The sequence below is a fragment of the Larus michahellis genome, chromosome W, assembly GCF_964199755.1.
Source record: "Larus michahellis chromosome W, bLarMic1.1, whole genome shotgun sequence".
NCBI classification, from domain to species: Eukaryota; Metazoa; Chordata; class Aves; order Charadriiformes; family Laridae; genus Larus; species Larus michahellis.
In genome coordinates this window covers 25,300,802-25,327,595 of record NC_133929.1, presented here as the reverse complement: position 1 = coordinate 25,327,595, position 26,794 = coordinate 25,300,802, and the positions used below count along the sequence as shown (strand labels likewise).

General features: G+C 38.2%; 2 protein-coding genes across 11 annotated transcripts in view; one reads left to right on the top strand and one right to left on the bottom strand.

Moving 5' to 3' along the window:
• LOC141735430 (tyrosine-protein kinase Fer-like) overlaps positions 1-26,794 on the top strand; it is a 275,100-nt gene that overhangs the window by 178,567 nt on the left and 69,739 nt on the right. For 8 of the 9 annotated variants that reach the window (XM_074568164.1, XM_074568166.1, XM_074568162.1 and 5 more), the window contains 3 exons: positions 14,363-14,419; positions 16,505-16,620; positions 19,012-19,106. In XM_074568164.1, coding sequence (XP_074424265.1) covers positions 14,363-14,419; positions 16,505-16,620; positions 19,012-19,106 — 268 coding nt within the window. The remainder of the gene's footprint in view (positions 1-14,362; positions 14,420-16,504; positions 16,621-19,011; positions 19,107-26,794) is intronic. The other variant, XR_012584720.1, reaches the window with a different exon arrangement.
• LOC141735431 (uncharacterized) overlaps positions 1-26,794 on the bottom strand; it is a 59,986-nt gene that overhangs the window by 18,166 nt on the left and 15,026 nt on the right. The window contains exons 4-6 of one of the 2 annotated variants that reach the window (XM_074568175.1): positions 25,108-25,223; positions 23,102-24,673; positions 15,831-17,753 (exon numbers count right to left, since the gene is read on the bottom strand). In XM_074568175.1, coding sequence (XP_074424276.1) covers positions 24,496-24,673; positions 25,108-25,223 — 294 coding nt within the window. In that variant the 3' untranslated portion in view covers positions 15,831-17,753; positions 23,102-24,495. Of the gene's footprint in view, positions 1-15,830; positions 17,754-23,101; positions 25,224-26,794 lie in introns of both variants that reach the window. The other variant, XM_074568173.1, reaches the window with a different exon arrangement.

Genomic DNA, 26,794 nt, shown 5'->3' with positions numbered 1-26,794 from the left:
TTGAGCTGTGAAATAAAGACACTTTTGTTGTGAAGACCAGATCAATTTGCAGAAGAGGTGTTTTGCAGGTTGCAAAGCACGAACCACTGCAACTGAATAATCTCTAACAAAGATACCAACTTAAACTTTTAATAAAGGCATTCAAATTTCTTAATTTAAAAATAGGTCTTCGTCTTCTCTCTACCTAGAAAGTACTTGTTGAAAATCTTTTTCCTCTAAAGCATGGAGAGACCAGCTCCTACAAGCAATGATGAAATTTTCTGCTGAAACAGGCTCCCATGAGAGCAGCCCCTGAAAGAGGATGGAAGGTTGTGTGAGCAGTACAGACTGACTTATACAGAAAGTAGGCAGACTGCAAAAAAATAGTTTCAGCCAATGACTATCTTCCTACATTTAAACTAGTTAGACTATATATAAACAATTATAAAAGTAAAAGTGCTAAAACGTGAAAATATTTAGAATATGTTTTCCTGAATTTTATATTCATTAGATGCATATCAGACATAAACTGTTTTAGATCTTCACGTCACTACGTAGTACATGAACTTTAAAATAAGATACTAACTTAGCATGCATGGTTTTGTTTAGACACAGATTACACTGCAGCACTGTGCTGCCAAAAGTTTAAATGCTTCAGATAGTGCATGTTTGTTTGTCTCTTCATGTTATTTGTAAAGGAAATAGGCTGAGTAAGAAAAATTTTCCACCAGAAGATTAAAATTATTAATGAATGACTAGGAATCATACAAGTCAGTAGTTTAAATGTTGAGGAAGCGAGCAAACTGGAACTGTATTAACAGAAGAACAACTTTTTCAGTGTTATTTACATAAATGAAAGACAGTAAAAATAAGGAGAGTTCATAAAGGGAAGAGAAACCAAATGAAATGTTAGTTTGTTGAGCTGATCCCTGAGCAGTACAGCAGAAGTTTATCAACAGCATCATTTCAAATCACCTGTTTAAAATCAATAATTTCCAGTAAGATATTCTAAGTATTTTTAAAACCTGAAACCTGGTCTATGATACTTCTGTCTATTGCTATATGGCAAACAGAATGAAATGGAACAGTGTTCACCTGCCTCTCTCTCTTCCAAGTTGACAATAGTCAGAGAGCACCATGTAAATTATTATAGGGTTGGAATTACCACACTTCAAAGTGCACACAATAGTGTGAAAACTACTAAAAATAATTTTCTGGAGCATTGCAAAGCACTGACATATTCACATTGTCTAGCTCCGCTTAAAATAAATGTTAAGGTCCATAATGTATTTTTAATAGCCACTGATGAATTAAGGTTCTTGTTCAGAAAGACTACCTCAATAGCATCGCTCCCTTGGAGCAAAGAAACAGATTGAAGACTCCAAAAGCCTTGGTACAGCATTAGCAAAGCATCAGCACACACTGCAGCCTTTAGATGTGTCCTGGTTTGAGGTAAAACAGAACCAATTTTCTGTTCAGTAATTTTACTTCTTAGCTAGGCCTCTTCTAACTCTCTGAAATTAACAGCATATTGGGCAGAAAACTGTTCATTCTCAGAGTGATAAGATCTGTGTTTATAGTTAATGCCAAGGAATGGTACGCAGAGAGGCTCTTGCTTATACTTATTCCTATAACAACCAAGGTCAGCTAACTCTGTTATTTGCCCCATTGGAGGGTCAGAAATGGAAAAGCGTAGAGGGGTCGCACCTGTGGGGAGGAGTGGACAGGACAGGTGACCCAAAACTGACCAACAGGGTATTCCCTCCCATCTTCCCCATGCTCAGTATAAAAGATGAGGGATCAAAGGAGTCAGCCCTCTTTCTTCAATGGCTGACATCCGAGGAGGACCTTGTCTGTTCATCTGCCTTTGATCCTGATCCATGTGTTCCTGACTCCAGATTTGGAATCCAGTTCCTGTCCATTGCTGAGTCCAGCCTGGGACTTCCCCAGTGCCCGCCGGTGACGTCATCCTGTGACCTTGATACGGTTTTGTATATACTGTATCTATTTCATTATTTTCCTTTTTATTTTATTATTAATATTTCATTCGTTTAGTTCCTTCTAAACTCGTAAATCTATCTCTCCTCCTCCTCTCCTTGGAGTGATAGGTGGGGGAGAGCATCTGTCTTGTCATTGGCCGATTTGGCCTAAACCACGACAGATTTATCGGTGCCCAACGTGGGGCACAAACGGAGCTTGACCAGAGCCCTGATAGATTGCCTGAATAGCTTGAATTCCAGCTTGCTCAGGGAGAACAGACAGCTCGCATCATGTTGTTCTTACGCAAAATGTTATATCGTGCCTTTAGAGAGCTTTGTATGAAGTTAATTGATGCAGTGGTGCTTAACTTGACGAATCTGTTGCATGGTTTATTTCTTCTTTGTGTTTGGATGCGGTGGTCTAAGCTTGCTATTTTGGTGTGGGTTGGCCTTCAGATGTATAAAATGGTTGCTTGGATAACGGTTCTACCTGCATATCTTGAGCATCACGTGATGGATTCTTTTACTAATTACACTTTCGGTTTTACCTGGGGAAAGTTTACTTCACCCTTTAATGATTATGCCAAAGTGACGCTATCAGAATTAGGGGATGGAAAACCTTCGGGCTGTTTGGAGAGTGAATGTTGCTTTCATACTATCGTGATTCTGTTGTTGGTTTTCCTGAATGTGTTGCAGGGGTGTTTTTTTGTTAAATATCAGTGCAGGAGTGAGTATTATGTGACACGTGATGCTGTTACTTAAGCCCCACGAGCGAAATCACAGATAGCACAGACACAGACCACTGCCCAAGGTACCCCACAGCCAGCGGCATCAGCTGTCCTCCCACCGGCCCCGACACCGGACGGGCCGACACCTCCTCCCGCACCGGCGGAAGCCACGCCCCCGGCCATACCAACACTGGCCCCATTGGCATCGGCTACCCCGCCACCGGTACTGGCCAGGCTCACACCTTCGCCCGTACCGGCAAAAGCCACGGCCCCGGCCCCGGCCCCGGCCCCGGCCCAAGCCACGCCCCGGCCCATCCCGGCAGCAGTCACTCAGCAGCCTGCGGTAAAGGTTACTCTGTCGCCTGCCCCCCCCCCCACCCGTATCGCAGGCCCCTCCCCCGCCCGCACCGGCACCGGCTGCTCCAGCCCCGACAAGGAGCACGGTCACTGCTCCGGCTGCTCCGACAACGAGCGCTGCTGCTACTCAAACTCCAGCAGAACCGGCACAAGTTGTCCCGGTGACCAGGAAGCAGAAAAGGATATCAGTTTGTTCCCCTCCCCCTTACGACAAAGACCAGCTCAAGCCAGACAGCATGGGAGAGAGTTCTTCTGACAAAGATAAAAGAAAGGGTCCTTCTAAAGCAGATCCGGGAGAGGGTCCTTCTCAGGCAGCGTTAACACAGGAGGAGAACTCAGATGCAGAGATATTTGTTAAATCCTTCTCTACGAAGGATTTACGAAATATAAGAAAGGACCTAAGTCATCATGAAGGGGAAACACTTGTCTCCTGGTTGCTCCGATGCTGGAACAATGGGGCTGATACCATAGATTTAGATGGCAGAGAAGCTAAGCAGTTGGGAAACCTGGCAAAGATGGAGGGACTGATAAAGCGATTGGGAGAAAGGCAGACGTCCTCAGTCTCTGGAGGCAACTGCTATCAGCTGTGAAGGGCAGGTATCCCTTTAAGGATGACATCGAATGCCGTCCAACCAAATGGACCAGCATGGAGAAAGGTATTAAGTACCTGAGGGAACTGGCTGTGTGAGAGGTGATTTATGGTGACTGGCAAGTGAATGTAGACCCTGATGAAATGCCATGCAAACGATCTCTGATGAGAAAGTTTGTGCAGAGTGCACCATCAAATTATTCCCACACATTGTCAACAACGGTCTGGGGATGATCTGATGCTGATACACCAACTGTAAATGAGGTGGCTAACAAGGTGCGACAGTCTCTCTCGTCCCTTCACTGTGGCAGCCATGGAGAAAATGTCTGAGAAAATAGAGAAAATGACCAAGACGATAGCTGAGCAAAACGATAAATTTTTTCATGAACTGCTTGAAAAACTGTCTGAGATGGGGAAAGAATCCCACTCTTCCCCTGAATGGACCCATGCCTCAGTCATTAAGAAAAAAATGCCCTCCTACGAGACCAACTCAAGGGAGATTTCAGTGGCTTTGCCTCTGCAACTACGGAGAGGACATGAGTAAGTGGGATTAAAACCCTACTCCACCCCTACAGGCATGAGTGCTTGAGTTGCAAGGTAAAGCAGATGGAAGAAGGAATTTTTGCAGGAGGATGGCTGCCCCAGTCCATGGTAAGCGGTTCTCCAGTCTGGATAGGAACTCATCTGCTAATTGCAGATGTTGTTCTCAATATTAGAGGTGCCCTGCCTCCAGCCAGGAGGAGGAGAGGGATAACCGAGTTTATTGGACTGTGTGGATTCGATGGCCTGGCACATTAGAGCCACAAAAGTATAAAGCCCTGGTGGACACTGGTGCACGGTGTACCCTATTGCCATCGAATCATAAAGGGGCAGAATCTGTGACGATTTCTGGAGTGACAGGTGGGTCTCAAGAACTGACTGTACTGGAGGCTGAAGTGAGCCTGAATAAATGGGAGAAGCACCCCATTGTGACTGGCCCAGAGGCTCTGTGCATCCTTGGCATAGACTACCTCAAGAGAGGGTATTTCAAAGACCCGAAAGGGTATCGGAGGGCTTTTGGTATAGCACCTGTAGAGACTGAGGACATTACACAGCTGTCTACCTTACCTGGCCTTTCAGATGACCCTTCTGTGGTGGGACTGCTGAGAGTTAAAGAACAGCAGGTGCCAATTGCTACTTCCACGGTGCATCAATGATAGTATCGCACCAACCGAGACTCCCTGATTCCCATCCAGAACCTGATTCGTCGGCTGGAGACCCAAGGAGTGATCAGCAAGAGTCGCTCCCCCTTTAACAGCCCGATATGGCCAGTGCGAAAGTCTGATGGAGACTGGCAGCTAACTGTAGACTATCGTGGCCTGAATGAAGTCACACCCCCACTGAGTGCTGCTGTGCCAGACATGCTAGAACTGCAGTATGAACTGGAGTCCAAGGCAGCCAAGTGGTGTGCTACAATTGACATTGCTAATGCATTCTTCTCTATTCCTTTAGCAGCAGAGTGCAGGCCACAGTTTGCTTCCCCCTGGAGAGGCGTCCAGTACACCTGGAATCGACTGCCCCAGGGGTGGAAACACAGCCCTACTTATTTCACTGAAGTAGTTTAGTTCCTTATGAACTTGTGAATCTCTTTATCTCTCCTCCTCCTCTCCTTGGAGTGAGAGGTGGGGGGAGAGCATCTGTCTCATCATTGGCTGATTTGGCCTAAACTGGGAGAAGATGGGTGCAGTGTTCCTTTGTTGGACTAGAAGCAGAGTGCTAAGTAGCGTGGAGAGGGGAGCAGCACCATTGTTTTGGCAAGTCAACACTTCCTTGTTTTGCTTAGCAACAACTAGGAGTCCCAAGAGCTGCTCTCCAAATGTATTTTTTTTTTTAAAAGAGTTAGCAGAAAGATCCTCATCCACCCACAATAGGGCTAGGAGAAGGAGGGCTCCTGCAGCTTTCCTGTATACTTGCTGCAAGCCTGTGTCATTTCTCCACGTAAATGTAATGTATTTGTAATAGTTCTTTCATTAATAGTTGTTATGATTAATAGACCAAATTGAAAATAATCAACAACCCGTGTAAAATCCGCAATGTTATAACTGCATGGTATCTTTATAATCTAATAAAGTCAGAGGAAACCTTGTTTTAGTGAAAAAAAGTTATTATGTAAGAGGCAATATAGACGTTTTCATAAAGGATATGCATAGTAAGAAATGAATGCTCAGTCCATGGTACTGCAATGTGTCAATCAAATTCAAAATTTGCCTAAATATTATTTTATAGATATGGGAGTGAATACATTTGTGGGGCTTTTTTTTTTAAACAACAACTTACCTATATTAAGTGGCCAACAGAAAGTAACAGTTCTTTCATCAAAGTTCACATTTACAGTTTTGAAATTAAACAGAATGGAAATTTTTCAAATGTTCATATTGTAAAAAAATTATGCTTTGAAACATTGTTTTATATAAAACAGAGACATCATCTTGTGAATAATTAAAATTTAAGCCTTATTTATTACATTTATATGCTGTTTCAACCATACCACTGATAATAATTCTCTGAAAGAATTATTGGCTGAAGCATGATCAACTATTATTATTAACCACCAACAGTATAGAATTTTTTGATTCAGTAATAAATGATTAAATGTTTTCAGAAAAGGAACTTTGCATGATCATTAATTTTTTACATGCATTGCTGAATGAATCATAAAAAGCTAATTAATAATGACAATAACTGTACACAGAAGTATACAGACAGAAAAGACTAATAAATTTTCTGAGGATCTGCAACTTAAGTTTGTATAATACTTCTCCAAAGAAAAAAAATATATAAATTCAATCATAAACTTAATATTTCTTCCACTACTGCTTACTTTTATAAAGTCCTTAATATTGCCACAGGAAATTTTATTAATTATGGGAGTGGATATCATCTTTTAAGAAATTGCAGCTTGCACAATAAACCTTAATGAGTTTATGTAGTTAATAGAAAGGCAAACTCATTCCATGGCAATGTAGTCTTTCTTCATAGTCATCACCAGCACAGAAAATTATAGAAACTACAATAAAGAACTTTTAATCACTTTCTGCCCCAGGAGGAAATGTAGTATTCAAAGAGACATGTTGTGCTTGAGGACAATAAAGTACTTTAGAACTAAACAGAACAGAACTAAACCAGCCATTCTACTGAGAACTGAATTGCTTGAAGCCAGACAAAATGAGGCACTAGGCACAGACACGTATTTAGCTCCTATCCTCTACAAGATTTAGGTACAGAACTCAAGCAGGGAAGTTCCTCCATCTCCTTCGGAAGGAGACCTGCTCAACTTTGGAATTCAAACCATCTCCTTCTATTTCGCAAGGGAGTTAGATACCTACCAATATACTAAACTGAACAGGATCTATGCTAAACTGAATAGGAACACATTCTTCGTGTAGTAACTGAACCACTAACCCAGGGAGAAATAAAAGATTCAAAGAAAGTAAAAAAGAAGCAGTAGTAACATGAATAATGACATGGAAGAACTGGACAACAGAACTTGACGATCTCACCATTGAATAAGTCTTCTTTAATTCAAGATATGAGAGACTTCCAGAAAATTAACTCTAGTGACTGAAAGGAAAGCTCGATTAAAGAATATACCTTGATTGATGTTTGTACCCATCTTCTCACATGCATGGTGTGTATAAGGAAAATAAGTGATTTGAGTCTGATACCAACTTTATGTTATATCTGGCAGATGCATAGTTGGAGGCTATTGCTGATAACTTAGTGAAAAGCAGGCACTGGGAATGTTTATTAATTTATTACTTTTAAGATTCAAACTTCTATTATAGCATACTCCTAATAATTCATCTTGAATTTTGTTTACATTATTTAAAAAAATAATATGGTTCTTAATTTGATTGTAAACCCCTTCCACAGGGGAAAAATCAATTTACTTCTCAAGTAAAACAGTGAAACTGTGCACTGTCAATGCGCAAAGTAATTAACAGAAAAAAGAAAAATATTTCTGCTAGTTTCAATTAGAATCATATATGTTTCACTTGTAGATATAGCTGGAACAAAATTTTCATACAGAAATAATATTTTCAAAACCTAGCTGTCCCTTTGATTTTAAGAAGCTTTACTGGCTATCAAATTATAAAAACATGAAAAAACAAAAGATAACTGCTTCTATCAATTTTAAAATATTTTATCCAATAATAATTTGAATTATTTTCATTAAGAGAAGATGGTGGGTAAGGAGAGGGGAAAATAAAACAAACAACAAATCTATTCAAATTCTCTGAACCACATACCTGCATCTTTTCTCCTGTATTGCCACAGGGTTTGTTTGGAAAACAAAAATAAATTATGGACAAATGCAGTCAAGTACTGGAAAAGAAGATAAGTCATAAACGCTTATTGAACCAACTGAGATTATCACATGTTTGTGTTAATCTTGTTGTACTGGGATGGAGCTAACTTTCTTCACAGTAGCCTGTGTGTTGCTGTGTTTTAGATTTGTGACTAAAACAGTGTTGATAACACACCAGAGTGTGGCTATTGCTGAACAGTGCCAAGGTCTTCTCTCTTTCTCACTCTGTCCCCTCAGGGAGTAGGCTGGGGTGAGCAAGAGATTGGGAGGGGACACAACCGGGACAGCTGACCCAAACTGACCAAAGAGATATTCCATACTATATAATGTCATGTTCAGCAATAAAAGCTGGGGGGGGGGGGGGCAGGCAGTTTTTCCAAGGTAGATGTTGCTTGGAGATTGGCTGGGCATTGGTCTGCTGGTGGGAGGTGGTGAATGACTGCCTTTGCATCACTTGCTTTTTTCTCTTTTTTCCCTCACTTATTAAACTGTCTTTATCTCAACCCATGAGTTTTTCTTGCTTTTGCCCTTCTGATTCTCTCCCCCATCCTACTGAGAGGGAGCGACCAAGTGACTGGGTGGGGGTTTAGCTGCTGGCAGGGCTTGAGAGGTTGGAAATAAAGACAAATTTGATCAGAGTGCACAAGACTGAATTTATAGTTGTTAGACCTGTTTATCTGTTACTTGCTGTTGCTGTTTGCAACGTTGACTTGTTTGTTCATGACACTGGCTTATTTGTTCCCTCACCTGCTCCATGGTGTGCTCCCGCTCTTGCTGTGCATCAAAATCCAGGGCTTGTTAATGGCTGCTTTCAGCTTTTGCTGTTTGCTATGCTGTTTATCACTTTGTTTTGCTTTGCCTGGGAGAGCTATCATAAAAGCACCTCCCCCTTCTTCTCCAGGGTAGATGTTTCCTGCCTTGTTACAATGGTCTTCAATTTCTTGAACATCCCAGAATGCTCATATTGGCGCGTGTCATTAATCTGATTTTGGCTTTTCCTAAGGTTAACCAACTAGTTAGGAATGCCACACAGGGATGTGCCCTGAGGTAGGCTGATCATGGGTGGCAGGGTGTGTGGGAGAATTTGAGCAGGTGCCTAAACCAGTCTTCACCTCCAATGGTGTGGGACTTCGCTCCCCAACAGGCGTGGAATCCTGCTGAAGTGGCGGAACACTTGAAGAAAGGATGCCTTGCCTATACCAAAGAGATACAACTTCTTGCACTGTGCTGGGCCCTTGCCTATGTCTACCGAGCCTGCGTCTGTGTGGACAAGAGGGTCTCTGGATCTGAGGCCTTACAAACAGAATCTGTGGCTAAGCCAGAGATCCAATCATCAACTACGACAGTTGCTCCTATATTCAAGATGAAACAATTGAAGTAGAAGTCAACTTGTTTAGTAAGGGAGGAAGAAGCTCCTCCTGAGAGGGAACAGGAGGAAGAATCAGAAGAGGCAGCCTGTTCTGCAGCAGAACAGCCACAAGAACAAGAGAGGGAAGAGACAGAAATCATAAAAAAGTCAGAAACCACCCAGTTCCTATCCCTGACTGAGCTGCGAGATATATGGAAAGATTACAGCCTTACTTACTAAGATTACTGCTTAACTTCAGTTATCAGTTAAGCAGTGGACAGCAAATGTCGGACACTGCGAGTGCAAAGGCTTCAGGAGGAAGGGAAGGCCTCAGGGGTCTGGCACTGGGGCAAGGAGATCTCAGGATCGCAGCCGTGAAGGAAAAGAGAGAACCTATCAGCAAACTTTCTAATTTATATTGAATGTGATGTTCATGGTATGAAATAATCCTGTTGGCCAGCCTGGGTCAAGTGCCCAGGCCTCGCCCCTCCTCATCCCTGCACCTGGCAAGGCTCGAAAACACTGAGACCCTGAAACCTTCCTACCGTCAAGCAGATCAACACTCCTGCACAACTTGGTGTCGTCTGCAAACTTACTGAGGGTGCACTTGATCCCCTCGTCCAGGTCATTGATAAAGATATTAAAGAGAACCAGCCCAAATACTAAGCCCTGGGGAACACCATTTGTGACTGGCTGCCAACTGGATTTAACTCCATTCACCACAACTTTTTGGGTCCAGACATCCAGCCAGCTTTTAACCCAGCGAAGAGTACACCCATACAAGCCATGAGCAGCCAGTTTCTCTAGGAGGATGCTGTGGGAAACGGTGTCAAAGGCTTTACTAAAGTCCAAGTAAACAACATCCACAGCCTTTCCCTCAGCCACTAAGCTGGTCACCTTGTGAGCAGGAGAAGGAGACCAGGTTAGCCAAGCAGGACCTGCCTTTCATAAACCCATGCTCACTGGGCCTGATCACCTGGTTGTCCTGCATGTGCTGCATAATGGCACTCAGGATGATCTGTTCCATAACCTTCCCTGCCACCGAGGTCAGACTCACAGGCCTGTAGTTCCCCAGATCATCCTTCCGGCCCTTCTTGTGGATGGGCATCACATTTGCTAGCCTCCAGTCACCTGGGACCTCCCCGGTTAGCTGATCAATGATGGAAAGTGGCTTGGTGAGCACTTCTGCCAGCTCCCTCAGTACCCTCGAGTGGTTCCCATTTGGCCCCCATAGACTTGTGTATGTCTAAGTGCTGTAGCAGGTCAGTCACCATTTCCCCTTAGATTATGGGGGCTTCATTATGCTCCCCGACCCTATCTACTATCTCAGGGGGCTGGGTACTCAGGGAACAACTGGTCCTACTACTAAAGACTGAGGGAAAGAAGGCATTAAGTACCTCAGCCTTTTCCTCATCCTTGGTCACTATGTTTCCCACTCTGTCTAAGGATAGGGGAGATTATCCTTAGTCCTTCTTTTATTGCTAACGTATTTATAGAAACATTTTTTATTGTCCTTAACAGCAGAAGCCAGGTTAAGTTCTAGTTGGGCTTTGGCCCTTCTAATTTTCTCCCTACATAGCCTTACAGCATCTTTGTAGACCTCATGAGTGGACTGCCATTTCTTCCAAAGACCATAAGTTCTCCTTTTTTTCCCTGAGTTCCTCATTTTTGAACAGGATGGAAAGGTTCTCATTTTCTTATATTACAGTGTCAAATTGGCAGAGTATGAGCCTGTAACTTCCCAATATAAACATACCATCAGAAGGTGATTTAGACTTGCTAATTTATCTTCGGTGCTTGATATGTACTGCATGGATTTCTAGATTTTTGAGCAAAAATAGCACAGTATACCTCAGTTGTATACAGTGTCTTTTATGATTATCATCAAAACATAGTTTAGTAATTCTAATGTTTCAAAATCACGATAGGGAAAAAAGTCACCAAGGACATGTTTTTGTTAGTAGTTATGTTTACTGGTATTTGTTACTGAATAAAGGTCATGAAAATGTCTTTTAGATACTCTGTTCAACCTTGATTTGAAAGCACTGTTAGTTACAGATGAAATAAAAAAAAGTGATTTCCATCGCATACTGTACAAAATATATTATGTTATTTCACGTTAAATCTGATTATCCTTGTCACTGTAACACAAATATAAGCTTAACTGTCTGTCCTTTAACAAATTACTCTTACTAGCAAATTTTGACTTTTACAGTCTATTGCGGCCAATGTTTCATCTATTCATCTTCACAAGAAACCATCCACAGGAATATCTTCAAAACTAAGTTAAGAGTATTTCACTACAAGCCCTTCAGTATAGAACTCTATCTACATGATAGCTTTACACTCTCCTTAAAATAAGTTTTACTGTAAAAGCAGTAATTCACTATTTGCAGCATATAGTGTCTAAACATAATCTCAGATTTCATAGCTGTTAATAAAAATGAAATAAACAGACCAATTAGACTATGAAACAACTGAAACAAAACTAGATGATTTCGTAATAGAAAGTAGTGCTTCATCTTACACGTGGAAATTCCATTGTATTCTAAATTGCTACCTGTTATTCCAGCACACAACACTACTAGAAAATGAAACCTACTACAACAGCTATAACTGCTACAGAAATAATTAAACCATTATAGCATTGCTACAAGCAGAAATCAACTAGCAGTTTGGGGTTTACAAAAGGATAAATAACAGGATTGAAGTGTCTGCTTAATAGAATAGGATTATTTTATTAAGTAGATAAGTGTAGCCTGCTATAACTGGATTCATCCCAAAACAGCCTTTCACGTATTTCACTGTGAATGTGAAGTATTTATCTTTATATACAGAAATTTTAAGAGAGTAAAAATACCACGTCAGCATCTCCTTGCCATGCCCATACTTTATAGCGTAAAGTTTATGCTATACTTTGTGTATTATTTTTTGGCGATATAACAGTTCTCTTAATGTGGAAAGCAAAAAGAATCTACTGTTTTGCAAGAGCTAAAACCTTTCTGTGATGAATGAGAACACAACAAAACCCAGGAAACAGCAATGAAATACGCTAAATTAGTTTACAAAATGTTTAATTATGGTAATGTCGAACTGATCAACTGTAAATATGCACTTCAGTGTTCTCTTGAGCTGGTGCCTAAAATGGTACATATCCACTTGTTCTAGACAGTCTTGGCATTATTCTTATACCAGTATTTATACTGAACATAATTAAAATATAGTTATGAAATTATGATGGGAAATATATTTATATATTCAAATATATATATAAATTAAAAAGTGGGAGAATTTCCTTTTTTAAATAACAACCATATTAAGCAGAAATTTGTTTAAAGAGTCCACTTCATTCCTCGTACAGATGGTAATCACTTGGACTCAGCATGCTTCTGGCAGTACCACTGAATGGTCACCCAACACAGATGAGCTCCAGATGAGCATAAACTTCAATAATAATATCGAAATTATTTTTTATATGCACTTCTAAGTATTTATAAATTTGAGGATTCATACAGACTGTCTGAAGTCAAGAAATTCACATTTTCTTTATTGCCTTGTACCTTAAAACATTATGTATTATCAACAGAATACACCCAAATACAGCTGCTTTAAACTATGAATTTTAAATATTAAGAATGCATCTGTAGCAATTCTAGAAAATACTTTTTTAAAAAAGTAAGCAGCTATTTGACAAACTATAAAAATTTAAGGCTTCAGAAATGCTGAAGTTGTCACTTTCTTCAACATAGTCAATTTTCACTTTTCAAGTAATGGATTGTTTGTGTAATGCAGTACTTTCACCAATTCATTTTTAACATGAGTAAGTAGCAACAGAAACTGTAAATAAACCCCATTTTTTTCAGCTACCTACAGAGATAAATAATTGTATTACTGTTGCAAAACCCAATTAAAACTTAACTTCTCCTGCTAAGCAAACCAAATAAAAGTTGCTATAATCATGTAAAGTTTTGCAATAGTAATATTAACATTGGTATTAATGAAGTATGAATGGAAATGCATGCTTGTAAAAGCAAAACACTATTGGTTTTCACCCTGAAAGCAAATGGGAAAATAAAGTCCAAAAAGCTATGAACACTTCGGAAAATGTTTATTCCTTGAATTAAAGTGTTTCCATCTCCTCTTACCATTTGCTAAAAGTCTCTCATACTTTTCGTTCATGCTGGTACTAGACTGTTTAATAGTACCACAATTAGTAACAGAGATTGCTTGGAATATAATTAGGACCTTACCAATAACATGACAGGGGGTAATTGTACTTGTGAGGTGATTAGTAGATGAGGTGCTAACAGACTATTAAAAATGAACAATATTAAACAGTTTTTTCATTATATGGGTTAGACTTAAAATATCCTACTCTAACTTTTTCATTAAATATTTATTAAATAGGTCTGTGTAGCAAGAAGCTTATGATTGTTTATGATGTGTCTGTGGGCTGTTGCAGAATATTTCTGGTATTGGTCATCTGCACTGAAAAGATACTGTAGTCAGCACTTGTTATGTTATCTTTTTCAAGTACCTTCCTGTCATATATCAAACTACCACAGAAGGTTTAAGAGATGCAAATATGTGTCTTATTCATAATAGGAAAATTGGTTCTTTTTTTTTCAGTACACTGAGGACAAAATTACTTTTTTTTTATCTAGCAATATGTTATTTTGTATTCTAAAATTAAGTTGTACTTGCTGATTTTTACTTAAGTCTTTTTTATAAACAGTGATAGATATCCTTTCCAGAGCTTGTGTGTAAAAAGTGTGCACTGTTGTTGTAGGAATAATCTTCTGATAGAAATTTGCTGCATAGTATAGTTCAATATCTTATTGTATAGCAAGAATTCTAAAAGATGTTTTGCAAACTCCTGAATTTATAACTTCCTAGCATGCTATTGATTGAGTGATCTGAATAAAATCCTTCTTTAGGTACGTTTTTTACTGGCTGAAATTTATTTTATAGAAAGTATACAGATTGAAAATTCTCCTTTTCCCTTTCCTTTTCCCTTCCCTTTCCTTTCCATAGGACAAGAAATGGGCTCTCAATCATGAAGATGTCACACTGGGAGAATTACTGGGCAAAGTAAGTTATCAAGTGAGCTAAATACCATTTAAATAGGTATATATCAATCATGAAGTCTGTACATTTCCTATTTGCCTTATCTTTTAAATTACTGGGGTATGCAATTTTATACCAATTCTTTTACTTTAATATGAAACATAACATTGTGCTTTAAATAAATGTAAATCACATTTACTGGGAAACAATGTAATATGTCTGAGTGCTGAAAATGTTTAACTCCAGCATACATATTTTTCGTATTTGGAAGGCTTTTAAGATAAGTGGATTTCTATAAAATGTTATGTGTCTGTTTTACTTTGTGCAATCTTACAAAAGAATAATATTGTTGCAAAGTAGGAAAGTTTTATATAAATAAAAAATCTGATATAAAAAGATGATTTAATCAACACATGCTAAAACAAATGCTCATTGGTTTTGTATGACTTAATGAATGTTAGGTAACCTCACAATGGTATATATATTAAATTAATTCTTATAGTTTCTGTCACAAATTGAGCTTAGTAGCTGTAAGTTTTTAAAACACTCCTACTCAGGTAATGCCCTGTACCTCACTTACATTTTCAGCAGCTTTGCAACTACCAACGAATTTAGTGCAAGTGCCACTTTGGACACAACATTCCAAAAGATTTCCCAAAACCTGAAAAAGAAGCTTAAATGAGAAGTAAAATGAATGCAACAGTTGCCTTAGTATTAAAAGACACACTATAAGAAATGATAAACGCTCAAGAAATGGGGAATTAAATACTGTCAGAAAATTCTGTTTCCCAGGATAAAATCTCTTTAACAGCTTAAGATGACAAAAAGTATTAGTTACCTTTAGACAGAGCTATATCCACATAAAATGTTATACAGGTACCATGCCAGTTTCACATTCTTAAATAGAAAAGTATCAAGAAAAGTATCAAAAATAAAGATGTTTCAGGCATAAAAAAGTTTGTCGCTTTAAAAATAACTTGTTACGCTTCCATCTCAAAAACTAAACAGTCAAACCAAAGGATGACAGGATGATCAGTTTCTATGTGAGAAAATATTAAATAAACTGTCATAATTTACCCTGGAAATGAGAAATATGAAGAATTATAAAATCTTGAGTGGCCTGGAAAAGATTAATAGAAAAATCATGGAAGCTTGATGTAGAAGATGATGCAAACTTTAGTAAAGAGGAAGATTTTGCTTCACCTCAGTTGTGAATGGTCCATTTATTTACTCTGTATTAATTCTATAATACCCTGCAAAATAAAAGTTATATAAAAGGAACAGATATAAAATTATAATTAAATATTTTAAGTTAAGGGAAAAAAACAATTTTTAATACTTAAATAGTCTTTAAGGTAGTTTCAATTTTCACTATTAAGTACTTCTAAACAGAAGGCTAGAGGAAAAGCATGTTGGGAATTATTCAGCTACTTACCTCTGGGCATCTAGTGCCATTTTAGATATCAGAGGTAGTCTCCTGGCCTCTAGAAGTGCTATTCTAGAATGATAGATGGCTGTTAAAGATCCTCTGCTGTGCTTGCCAGCTATGTTGGTTCCTCAAATACTACTAGAGGCTTGTGTTTAGGCACCTGAATGTCTTTTCTTGTAACTAAATAGCATTACTATTTTCCATGCATGATTTTTTTTTTCTCCTTTTCTCTGTTTTCTTCCTTTGGCACTACGGTATTCAAATGCATGGTATAAAGAAATCTCCATCACTGAGGAAAGAAAGAAAAACATTTCCAGCAGATTTTTGCTGTTTATTAAACTCACATGCAGCTCCAGATACTAGCAAACAGGAGAGGGATTCATCTGAAAATTTACCTGACATATTTAAATGGAGTTGATTTGTTCTTTGGGAAATACAAAGCTTACCTAAAATAATGAGACCTTCAGATTTTGGTTTTATTTTCTAAGGGGGAGGGTTTGGCTGACACCTTCTTCCTTCAATTTCTGTCCTAAATAATTTTCATTTTTTTTTATTTAAGTAAGAAATTTAAGTAAGAAATTCATCTGATGGAGATTATTCTATTCTTGTTACTTTAGTTTTCTTTTATGAAAAGGCAAAGACTTTGTTTACTTAGAATTATATTTTTTTCCTGATTTTAGGGTAATTTTGGTGAGGTATATAAAGGAACATTAAAGGATAAGACTCCTGTTGCTGTAAAAACTTGTAAAGAAGATCTTCCTCAGGAACTGAAAATAAAATTTCTGTCAGAAGCCAGGTAGGTTTTCTAAATTTAATTAAAAGATATATTTACGTTGTGGTGTTTTTTCAGGTTTTATTACTAGATAAATTTATAGAATCTGACCTTCACAAAAATTTGAAGAAGTCGTTCTCAAACTTTTTTCCTCTCCCTCAATATATTCCACAACTGTTGTCCCAGTAATTAAAAATAGGCATTTTTTTTACTGTGTGAATGCAGCAGCATCTGCACTTGGCAAAACCACCTCTTCAGCAAAGCAAGCTATGCCTATAAAACACATATTTCTTATGCCTCAATTTAAAACTTTTTCTGCATTTTTCCATAAGGATTCAGATAAAAAGACTGAAAGACACTGTTACTTTAAATGTGATTATATCACTGAATAACAGAATGGTTGCAGTTGGAAGGGTCCTCTGGGGTTCATCTTGCCCAAGCCCACTGCTCAAACAGGGCCACCTAGAGCTGGTTGCCCAGGACTGTGTCCAGATGGCTTTTGAATAGCTCCAAGGAGGGAGACTCCACAACATCCCTGGGCGACCCTTTCCAGTGCTCAGTCACCCTCACAGTGAAAAAGTGTTCCCTGATGCTCAGAGGGAACCTCCTGTTTTTCCATTTGTGCCCATTGTCTCTTGTCTTATCACTGGACAGCACTGAAAAGAGCCTGACTCCATCCTCTTTGCATTCTCCCTTCATGTATTTATATACAGTGATGAAATCCCCAGAGCCTTCTCCAGGCTAAACGGTCCCAGCTCTCTCAGCCTTTCCTCATAGGAGAGATGCTCCAGTCCTTTAATCATCTTTGTAGCCCTTTGTTGGTTTCTCTCCAGTATGTCCATGTGTCTCTTGTAGTGGGGAGCCCAGAACTAGACACAATACTCCAGGTGTGGCCTCAACAGGGCAGAGCAGAGGGGTAGGATGACCTCCCTTGACCTGCTGGCAGTACTTTGCCTAATTCAGCCCAGGATACCATTAGCCTTCATTGCTGCAAGGGCAAATTGCTGGCTCATGTTGAACTTGTCCACCAACTGGCATCTCCTTTTCTGCAGAGCTGCTTTCCAGCTGGATGACCACCATCATATATTGGTGCATGGGGTTTTTCGTCCCCAGGTGCAGGACTTTGCACTTGTCCTTGTTGCACTGTAACTGTTGAACTGTTGAATCATACCAGTCATAAATCCTGCCTTCTCATCTGCTTGATTAATAGAGCTGATCAAATTTGGCTGTTATAGTATAGACCACCATTTACTAATTTTTTCTTGGGAAGACGAATTCATTTCAGAAGAGAGATTCTGTGCTGCGTCAGGCAGCATGTGGTTGCATACCTATTTTTCAGAATACAATCATACCACAATATGCTAATTATTCTGAATATAGATTGATTATATGGGTATATAAATACCTTTAGGGTATATAAATTTTATCAGGATAGAGAGGTATATCGAGATAATTTTAAAATTGTTTAAATTATCTTTCTCTCTTCTTGCTATGGAACTTGATATATTTTCATTTTTACTTAAAAACTAGTATAATCAATATGGAAAACTATAAGACTATATATTAATCACTAATATCAGCCATTACAGCTATTGAATATCTTCAAATGGCTCATAACTCAGCTACTGCAGAGATGCTTTATTTGCTAAGCAGCCTGCCACTGGAAGAACAGTCTTATAATGAAAGAAAAATAAATGTGCTGTGTCTAAGTATGTATCTGCCAACTAGGTTAGTATTTTACTCTTTCTCTTATGAAAAAGACAAAAAGAAGACATGGTTTAAGTTAGCAAATAGTAGAAGGAACATTTAAAAGTTGTAATGTCTCTCCAGAATTCTTCCTAGCTCTTCATTATACTTGTAAATTATAACATGCTGGTTTAGATTGCAAATGTTCTTATTAAAGCACTGTGTAAGAAGACGTAAATGTTTTTGTTTAATTCACAAAGTTGAAATTGCTGTTTTTATAGTCTTTTAAAACTTAATGCACAAATTAATCTCTTAAAGTAAAATTGGAATGAGTGTGCATTTGAATAGTGCAGAAGGAAAGTATAGGAAAGCGCTGTGCAGGCTTTTTTGACCTAACTGCTATTGGTCCACCACTGAAATGTTATTTAATTACAAGGGTTCTTGAGGAACTACAGATCTGTCAGGCCATTTTTCAGGTTTTTTGTCATGTAAATAAATAGTAGAATTATAATAAAAATAATATAGCATTCAGTCTTGATTTACAAGTGAGTTGATGTGCCCTCGTTCAAACACAATGACAATTGATCTGTTATACTGATTTTTTTATGATAGCAGTAATTACATGTTCCATTAAAATAATATTAAAGGTTTAAGATATTTTCCTATGATAATTTATCAGTTTATACAATAAATTTTATTAATATAATACATTTACTGTATGTTTTGCAGAATACTCAAACAGTATGATCATCCTAATATTGTAAAACTCATAGGAGTTTGCACACAACGACAACCTATTTATATTGTTATGGAACTTGTTTCAGGTATTTTTTTTTCTTTTCTCACAGCATATGTTCATATGTATTGTTTCCATAGTGAAAAATATATTTTTTCTATTTGCCTTTATTTGCATTCTTATGACTGATCTCAAAAGTCACCCGTGTTGCAAATCTTTGGAGATCTTAGCTTCTACCAACTTAGGAGTTGAGTGAGCTATTAAAATCTGTTGTGAGTTTTTCTGTAACCATTTAAGAGAAAATTTGCTACAATGTATCTCTGACATATTTTCATTTTTCTCCTGAAAAGATATTAAATAATACTTCCTTTAACAATAGGGTTATATTGTTAATGCTATACTTGCATTTAAAGAAACTTAATGACTGGGAAGCGTTTCAATTTTAGTAACTCAAATTTGGATTTTCTTTCATATGGGTTTTCTCTTCATGAAAATACATCGTTCAGCAAAATTATTCAGTTTTTCAGATGCTTTGGATTTATTTTTTAATCTTCAGTTCATATTATTCATCAACAATTGGAGAGAGTTTCAAATTGATGGGACGATACCAGATTCAGGCAACTGTATCGCTCTGGTTCTCTCAGAAGCTGAAAAATGTGTGGGTTTGGTAGCCTCTGGTATTGGTTAATATGCAACACTTTGTTTTATATATTGCTAGATTTGACTTCAAAATTATACTGAAAGCTGTTTTAAGAACCATTTAATTAATGAAGACTTAGTAAATATTTAGACTGGGTACTAACTATCTTTAGTAGAAGTGCATTGATGAAATCTTTGAATTATTGGAATTTTCTGCCTTTACTCCATTGTATTATATTAAATTATTATATTAGTACAGTACATGTGATTACTTTATTAAAATGGAAACTAACAGCATTGTCCTGAGACATTTTCTAAGACATACACTGGTAATCAGCTTCTCCAGACATATCTGCTAATAAATATAAAAACTCATCTTTTAACAACTTTATCATTTTGGTTCAGGGTTTTCAGAGTCTAGGGCAACTTGTTGAAACATACTAATACAATTAGAGAAGGGATTGGTGGAAGTCTTTCACTGATTCTCATGCCCAGTTTGCAGTCCAAATCCATCAAAAAAAAATTCTGTCTCCTGACTTTGGGTTTGCAAGAAACTTCTTAATTCTATCACGTTTTTCTGGGCTATAAGTCCTCTGGATAACTTCCATGCTTGCCTGCCCTCTGTAACATTATACTGTGCTCAAACCATCACACTTTTCTATGTTCTTTGGACAGTTAAAACTCGGATAGCACACAATGACACACTGGCCAAATCAGCTAGAAAAGATAAGGATGCTAACTCTGAAGAAGTTGTCAGAGGAAAGACAGACAAAACAGTTCAGAAAAGCAGTGACTCTGATATTACTAGTTTTCTGTTCTCTAATGACAAGTTTGGATGAAATTATCTAAAATTATTATTATTAGTGCTTTGACTTGATATTTAATGCTGCCCTTTGAAGAACAAAATGTTGGTGGCCTTTTTGACTTTCATTCACCACTAAGCTTTCTCAGTATCTTCTTTATCTGTGCTTTGTCTTATATGTCTTTACAGTTGAAGATGTTTAAGTTAGAATTGTATTTTGTAAGTGTACAGCAGTGAAAGTCTGTGATTAATAAATGACAGTTTCTTCTCTGAGAAAACATTAGAAATGGCTCCATAAAGTGTGTAATTCCCTGTGTTAAGTTTTTTAATGTTCTGTTTAATTGCACTTTTTCTACAGTTCTTATTTCCCAAATACATGTATATTGTGTGCTTACCGTGTCTTTTTGAGACTGCTTTGATGTGGGTTTCAGTGTTTCAGTAGTGGCTTATTCTGCTTTTCATTTCAGATTCAGATTTCAATTCAGATTCTTACTTTGTTCAGGTATTAAAAAATTTTCAGGAAACTTAGCACTTTATGTAGAGAAGTGCAATTCTATTAGTGATTCTGTCATTAACTCTCTCTGCAGAGGAAATTTCTTTTGTTTGTTTTTTTCCATTGTACCAAATGTAAATGGAACTAAAAAATATGCATCTGGATAAAATCATCAGTAAAAACAATAGAGACAGTGGCAAATACATACTTAAGCACCTATGCATCCATTTTTATATACAAAAATGTATTGGGTTTATGTGGCAAGGTATTGGTAGCGGGAGGATGCAGGGGTGGCTTCCCATCGGGAGCTGCCCCCATGATGGACAGACCCAGTTTCAACTGGCTCCAAAATGGACCCACTGCTGCCCAAAGCTGAGCCAATCACCAATGCTGGTGGAACTTATGTGATAACATATTTCAGAAAGGGTAAAAATGCTGTGGTGCAGCAGTGAGAGAGGAGTGAGGAAAACTGTGAGAGAAACAATCTTGCAGACACCCAAGGTCAGTGAAGAAGGAGGGAGAGGATATGCTCCAGGTGTTGGAGCTGAGATTTCCACTGCAGCCCATGGAGAAAACCATGGTGAATCAGGTTGTCCTCCTGCAGCCCATGGAGTACCACATCGGTGCAGATATCCACCCTGCAGCCCATGAAGGGCTCCACACCAGACCAGGTGGATATGCCCTGAAGGAAGCTGCATTCTGTGGAGAGCCCACACTGGAGCAGGCTCCTAACCTGGGGGACCCATGCTGGAACATTCTGTTCCTGAAGGACCCCATGGACAGGACCCATGCTGGAGTAGTTCATGAAGGACTGTAGCCTATGGGAGGGACCCCATGCTGGAGCAGGGGAAAACTGTGAGGTAGAAGGAGCATCAGAGACAAAGTGTTATGAACTGACCACAACCCCCATTCCTCATCCTCCCTCGGTCGCTCAATGGGGGAGGAGGTAGAAGAGTTAGGATTGAAGCTGAGCCTGGGAAGAAGGGGGAGTGGAGAAGTAAAGCAAAACCAAAGAAGATTTATTCTCTATTTTCCATCAGCAGGCTACGTCCAGCCACTTCCTGGGAAGCAGAGCTTCAGAACAAACACGTCTTAATAACAAATCATAGAATCATAGAATGTGCTGGGTTGGAAGGGACCTTTAAAGGTCATCTAGTCCAACCCCCCTGCAGTAAGCAGGGACATCTTCAACTAGATCAGGTTGCTCAGAGCCTCAGCAAGCCTGGCCTTGAATGTCTCCAGGGATGGGGCCTCCACCACCTCTCTGGGCAGCCTGTTCCAGTGTTTCACCACCCTCATGGTAAAGAACTTCTTCCTAATGTCTAATCTAAACCTACCCTGCTCTAGTTTAAAGCCATTACCCCTCGTCCTATCGCTACATGCCCTTGCAAACAGCCCCTCCCCAGCTTTGTTGTAGGCCTCCTTCAGGTACCGGAAGGCCGCTATAAGGTCTCCCCAGAGCCTTCTCTTCTCCAGGCTGAACAACCCCAACTCTCTCAGCCTGTCCTCATAGGAGAGGTGCTCCAGCCCTCGAATCATCTTCGTGGCCTTCATGCTGCCCCCCCCCCTCCTCCTCCTCCTTTCTCTTCGCTTTTATTGCTGAGCATTATGTCATATAGTATGGAATATCACTTTGGTCGGTTCAGGTCAGCTGTTCCAGCAACGTCCCCTCCTAAACTCTTATCTACCCCCAGCCTACCAGCCTTTGGAGGAGGGGGATGGAGAGACAACCTTGATGCTGTGCAAGCACTGCTCAGCAATAGCCAATACATTGGTGCATTATCAACACCATTCTAAACAGAAGTGCAAAGCACAGTGCTATATGGACTGCTATGAGGAAAGTTAACTCCATCCCAGCCAGTCCCAGTATGAAAAACCGCCCAGATGTCGCTCATAGATAGCAGAGAAATAAAACAAGTTGTCAAAGACAGTCATCCTTTATAGCTAGTTCCCTTATTTTTTGTGTGTTAACAGAACATATTAAATGACATGCTTCCTAAAGAAAGGATCACACTGATGAAGAAAATTCAAGAAAGTTGACATAGCAATGAGTAACTGAAAATATTAAATAAGGTAGCAGAGCATGTTGCAGATATATAACCAAAATAAAATTATATATGTTAATGAAAACCAACCATCATTTACTTACATTTCAGTTTCTTCTAAATTTGCTGTTGGCCATGTTGAACTAACTTCATACATCCACTCAGTGTCAATCCATCATAGAATACTCCAACAGAGAAAGATTTTGTTATATTTTTCCCTGTCCATCACCTATCAAAAAATTAATCTGATTTGTGCGTGTGTGTTATAATTTCTTTTTACTTTAAGGAGATGCATGTGTGGAAAAACACATCCTATCTCACTTATCTTGGCTGGGTTTTTAGGGGCTGGGTCACTTCTCAGTAATGTCCTGTGGGCCTTGCAGAAATCTTTACAAGGGGAAAGGGGAGGAACATTCTTTAACCAGATTATGGCATCTTTTTCTAGAGTTGGTTTGTATGAGGTCACTCTAGACCTTCTAGTTTCTCAGACAACATTTAACAAAAAAGACAGTCCCTTAAATTGACAGAGAAAGGAGGCCTGAGAAGACAAAACTTTTTATTTTAACCATGTTTTCATGATGGTACCATTGATGATGTCCTGGACTTGGGAAGTTTTATCCACTGGATTGAAAACATAGGAGTAAGAGACTTAGGGTTTTTAAAGATTAAGCTACACATGATTCTTGTATGAACTTGACAGAGAGTCCAGTAAATTGATCACTCAAATATGCATATACTGTCATACCTGAGCCTGAAGTTTAGCCCAGCTATCTAGCTGATTCCATTCATAGGCCTGGAATGATGACTGATGTTTAAAAAACTTGACTTTTTACTTTGTGATATGTGATTTGGCTCCTGTGTTCTTTGCTTTGTATGGTGGGATTTTTTTTTTCCAATTTTCTATTGCTTATGGAGACAGCGAGATCTTTATAAAAGGTCATTCAGGTTTTTTTCCAATCACTTCTGTTTTGAGACCACTTAAATCTTTAATATAGTAGTGCATGATCTGCCTCATTGGTTGTGTTGGGCATCATTGGTAGCTGAGTTTTGCCAGCAAATTTGAGATCTTTATACTGTCTTTCAGTAACATCCTGAACATTTACCTCACACTGTCAAAAATCAGTGCAACAGAAACAAATAGTCAAATTCTAGATAAATTCATATTAGAAATAAGGTGCAGCTTTTTAACAATGATCGTGACTGACTGTTTTTAATTCAAGTCTTGTTTTTTCCTCTGTAAGATAGGCTTTAATCAAATAAGCTATTTGGCTCAATACCCAGCCTGTTGCTGAAACCATCTTCTGTCTACCCCTACAGTTTCTCTTCACACAAATATGACCCCCATCTCTTTTTATAGTTTTCATCTCTGTTACTTTATCCTTTCCTCCTGCATTCAGCTAAGCTTCCAGCTTCCATTTTTCTTTCTCTCTCTACTCTGCAACTGTCAATGCCTCTGCCCCTGCCACTTTCTCTCCTGTTGCGCATATCACCCTATGAATCAGACCCTCACATGACTTTCTTCTCTGCATATATGTACCACTTCACCCTCTCCTTCCCAAACCCTCTTGTAACCCTCCCACATGCAAACAGACCCCATTTCTTCTTCCTCCTCTTTCTTTACTCTTATACATTCATGTGTGGCTTTGCCTTCCTCCTCTTTGCTGCATGATTTCCATCTGTGAGGATATTAAGAGAACAGGGAGAACAGTCAGATTCTTCTGTTGGGGAACAGATGATGATTAAAAATTCCTTTCAGCTCAGAGCTGCTCTTTTTGATGGAACAAAACCAAAGCCCTGCTATACAGTCTTTTTTTATTGTGATATTTGAGAACAGAATTTTACTTTAATCTTTTCAAATATTTTAGGCTTTAACAAAGCTATATTTTCTATCAAGACTGTAAAAAAAAAAAGTATATTTCATCCATCAGCAAGCAGGCAAAACATCTAGGAAATTCTTCTGGAAATTTGAATGAAACCAACCAAACATAAAAATTTGGCCAAAGCATTTTGATAGCTGCAAGAACTTTTGTATGCAGTGTTGTTTCTTTAGTTTTATTTATTGTTATTCCACAACGTAAATATATCTTTTAATTAAATTTAGAAAACCTACCTGGCTTCTGACAGAAATTTTATTTTCAGTTCCTGAGGAAGATCTTCTTTACAAGTTTTTACAGCAACAGGAGTCTTATCCTTTAATGTTCCTTTATATACCTCACCAAAATTACCCTAAAATCAGGAAAAAAATATAATTCTAAGTAAACAAAGTCTTTGCCTTTTCATAAAAGAAAACTAAAGTAACAAGAATAGAATAATCTCCATCAGATGAATTTCTTACTTAAATTTCTTACTTAAATAAAAAAAAATGAAAATTATTTAGGACAGAAATTGAAGGAAGAAGGTGTCAGCCAAACCCTCCCCCTTAGAAAATAAAACCAAAATCTGAAGGTCTCATTATTTTAGGTAAGCTTTGTATTTCCCAAAGAACAAATCAACTCCATTTAAATATGTCAGGTAAATTTTCAGATGAATCCCTCTCCTGTTTGCTAGTATCTGGAGCTGCATGTGAGTTTAATAAACAGCAAAAATCTGCTGGAAATGTTTTTCTTTCTTTCCTCAGTGATGGAGATTTCTTTATACCATGCATTTGAATACCGTAGTGCCAAAGGAAGAAAACAGAGAAAAGGAGAAAAAAAAAATCATGCATGGAAAATAGTAATGCTATTTAGTTACAAGAAAAGACATTCAGGTGCCTAAACACAAGCCTCTAGTAGTATTTGAGGAACCAACATAGCTGGCAAGCACAGCAGAGGATCTTTAACAGCCATCTATCATTCTAGAATAGCACTTCTAGAGGCCAGGAGACTACCTCTGATATCTAAAATGGCACTAGATGCCCAGAGGTAAGTAGCTGAATAATTCCCAACATGCTTTTCCTCTAGCCTTCTGTTTAGAAGTACTTAATAGTGAAAATTGAAACTACCTTAAAGACTATTTAAGTATTAAAAATTGTTTTTTTCCCTTAACTTAAAATATTTAATTATAATTTTATATCTGTTCCTTTTATATAACTTTTATTTTGCAGGGTATTATAGAATTAATACAGAGTAAATAAATGGACCATTCACAACTGAGGTGAAGCAAAATCTTCCTCTTTACTAAAGTTTGCATCATCTTCTACATCAAGCTTCCATGATTTTTCTATTAATCTTTTCCAGGCCACTCAAGATTTTATAATTCTTCATATTTCTCATTTCCAGGGTAAATTATGACAGTTTATTTAATATTTTCTCACATAGAAACTGATCATCCTGTCATCCTTTGGTTTGACTGTTTAGTTTTTGAGATGGAAGCGTAACAAGTTATTTTTAAAGCGACAAACTTTTTTATGCCTGAAACATCTTTATTTTTGATACTTTTCTTGATACTTTTCTATTTAAGAATGTGAAACTGGCATGGTACCTGTATAACATTTTATGTGGATATAGCTCTGTCTAAAGGTAACTAATACTTTTTGTCATCTTAAGCTGTTAAAGAGATTTTATCCTGGGAAACAGAATTTTCTGACAGTATTTAATTCCCCATTTCTTGAGCGTTTATCATTTCTTATAGTGTGTCTTTTAATACTAAGGCAACTGTTGCATTCATTTTACTTCTCATTTAAGCTTCTTTTTCAGGTTTTGGGAAATCTTTTGGAATGTTGTGTCCAAAGTGGCACTTGCACTAAATTCGTTGGTAGTTGCAAAGCTGCTGAAAATGTAAGTGAGGTACAGGGCATTACCTGAGTAGGAGTGTTTTAA